This window comes from Mixophyes fleayi, unplaced genomic scaffold (assembly GCF_038048845.1).
Source record: "Mixophyes fleayi isolate aMixFle1 unplaced genomic scaffold, aMixFle1.hap1 Scaffold_1599, whole genome shotgun sequence".
Classification (NCBI taxonomy): domain Eukaryota; kingdom Metazoa; phylum Chordata; class Amphibia; order Anura; family Limnodynastidae; genus Mixophyes; species Mixophyes fleayi.
In genome coordinates this window covers 79,693-82,560 of record NW_027445990.1, presented here as the reverse complement: position 1 = coordinate 82,560, position 2,868 = coordinate 79,693, and the positions used below count along the sequence as shown (strand labels likewise).

Sequence of the window (2,868 nt, the reverse complement as noted above, 5' to 3'; positions counted from 1 at the left end):
AGGAAAGGTGCCCTTTAGGGTACAATAAGGTGGGTTAGGAAGAGCCAGCACTATGATTAATGCAGTAAGCTCTTCAGTACTCCAGAAGGAGTTCACATCCAAAGAACCCAACAATCCCACAGAGGAATAAATGGTTAAAACCATATTTATCAAAGGGTGAAAACTGTGAGTATGTTTTTTTTTTAACTGGCGAATGGAGATGTCTTTGTTTTACCCCATATAGTAATGGGCATAGTGCTGGTACTAACAATCACCAAGAAGGTTCCCTCAATGTTATTTTATGGGGGAACTTATTTATTAAACATTACAGCAGTACTAGGACTATTACAGCCACTTTTCAGGACCTTATCCAATGTGAACCACAGAATATAATTATTTATTCTTGAAATCAATTTTCAGTGCAGGTCACTTTAAAAGGAATGGGGCCACTGTCCAGCACGCCAGGAAATGTAACTATAATTTATTTATCTCCCGCCTTATATTTCATGTATAAAATGTTTTTTTTTAAATAAAACTTTTTTTCTGCACTGGAAGTGAAAGCTAAAATCTGGTCTTCCAGTTCCGCGCTTGCGCCGGATCCCCGGGCATTGTCAGCAGGCTTCTCTGGATAACTTTTGCCATGACAATAAAATATTGTTAAATAGTAATACAAAATGGCCAAGTAATGTTAAATAGGCCTCTAGGAATTGTGGGAAAAGACATGCAAATTGCTCCTTACTGTGCCATATTGGCCAATGTTTGCGACTAGACATATGGATTTACTCCCATGCACACAACGTCTATCCAACCTGTTTCACTCATTTTAGATCTCATCATAGTAAGATATGTGTGTGACCTCGAGAGTAGTCACAGAGACCTACACTATGTGTAATGCAGCCAGACCTTCTGATGACGCGATCTTGTGCATGAATTCATGGCTAAATGGGATGGTAAAGAATACAAAATATTGTCTCAAATTTGGATATTATGCCCCTTTTTTTATACAGATTATTCTCAGATGAAATGTTTACCTGCCGATCAGATAAGTTACAGATCTAGGACAGATCCATAAATGACGTAGAAATACACCACAAACTGGAATTAAATATAGCAGGCCCGGTGAATTTGACACTCTTCTAAAGAGAGTATTAATAGTAATTTATTATTTCTGATATTGAAACCTTTGAGGATGCAGCAGTAGATTAGTTGGTATGAGTCATAGACAGGAGATGTTTCATTGGTTGAGTTTGTTTCTCTCTCGTTACAGCCAGTCTGCTGACCGTGGCCGTTCTGTGGAAGGGAAACCTGGACATGACCAAGTCCATTGTTTATTACTTAGTGTCATTAGCGGTGGCTAATTTCCTCCTCATCCTGGTGGTGACAGTTTTCCGGGATATCTTCTACTTCTATGTGGACATCACACTGTGGTGGCCCCAGCCATCCTGTGGTGTCAGTAACTGGATCTATTTCACGTGTGTCTACTCACTAACGTGGCTCACCGTTGCTTTCTCTGTTGATCGCTACGTCATTGTTTGTTGCATGAAGCTGAAGCTCAGGTACTGTAAGCCCTCCGTCACACGATGGATTATCATTGGTGTATATATAGCTGCTTTCCTGGTGGCCATGCCAACGTTCTGGATGTATGTTCCTGTCCGCACTACTCAACCAGATGGATCCATCTTCCACATTTGTACCCTCCATCGAAACCTGAGCTCAATTCCTTTTCTGTCGGTCTATGACCACATCCAGACAACTGTTTGGATAATCTTTCCTCTCGTCTCTTTGGTTCTGACCAATGGCTTGACCGTCTGGCACATCACTGTAACCACCAGAATACGGCAAAGCCTGAAGGGGGCGGCTGCTGGGAAACAATCCGATGACCCAGAGGTGGCTCGGAGAAAAAAGTCTGTAACTCTCCTTGCGATGATTTCCATCTCATTTCTGGCTCACTGGCTGCCGAAAATGGTCGTCAAGGTGATGGAGAGATTCACCTATCCACCGGTCAACCGCTACAACTTCTACCACCCAGTAAATGTGGTAAGAATGCTCTGCAACATGCTGATTGTCTTCAGCTCCTTCAGTAACGTCTGTATCTACTCACTCACCATCACTAAATTCAGACAGGAACTGCTTCGGGGAGTGAAGCTTGTCCTCTCCTCACTATGCCATAACCCTCGCTCACTCTTACCTTCTGACAAACCCATTAATGTTTTCACTATATGAGACACAGCTGATGGACAGTCACAACCTCCGACCACGGAGGAGACACCAGAAATATATGCACAGAGAGGAAGATCTTCTACTGAAATGAGATGTTACATTTTCTATGAGTAAAAAATGGTATTGTTTTCCCTTCTGTACTTATCTTTCAGTCCCTGCGATCTGCTACATATCAGTGACACAGTCACACGACGGTTGCTGCAGAACCCTTTGTGTCCAGGAGAGGACAGTGTAGATCTGTTTTGTTATTGGACCTGTGACTTGTACTCTACTGTCCTGTGTACAAAGCCGTAACTAACATAGTTGTAAGGGAGTCATTGCCTCTGTGTGTGATAGATACACCTTTCTGTGTATATTACGAGTTACTTTGAATAGAAGACGGCAGAAACAGAACTGATAGTTTTGTATACGTCATGAAACATGAGACAGACTCTTCTCTGTGGTAAAATGGGGATATTAATTATCATTTTAATTTTAATAAAGTGTTATTTCTTAGAAGCCTGTTTGACATGTGTTGTGTACAATCTGCCCAGCAGTGTATAATGTAACAGCCAGAAACCTCAGTGAAGTACAGACATAACTCTAATAACAATGATCTATCAGGTGCTCACATTATATAATATAAGGACCTATCATCGCTGCCTATCTTAGGGGGGCCAATCACTACAT

The 2,868-nt window shown here is 41.6% G+C and overlaps 1 protein-coding gene across 1 annotated transcript; it reads left to right on the top strand.

The window, feature by feature from the left end:
• The first annotated feature begins 1,184 nt into the window (after positions 1-1,184).
• Positions 1,185-2,645, top strand: LOC142115246 (putative G-protein coupled receptor 139). Its single transcript, XM_075194113.1, has one exon. The coding sequence runs from the start codon at positions 1,291-1,293 to the stop codon at positions 2,200-2,202; it is 912 nt and encodes a 303-aa protein (XP_075050214.1). The 5' UTR covers positions 1,185-1,290; the 3' UTR covers positions 2,203-2,645.
• The last annotated feature ends 223 nt before the right edge of the window (positions 2,646-2,868 follow it).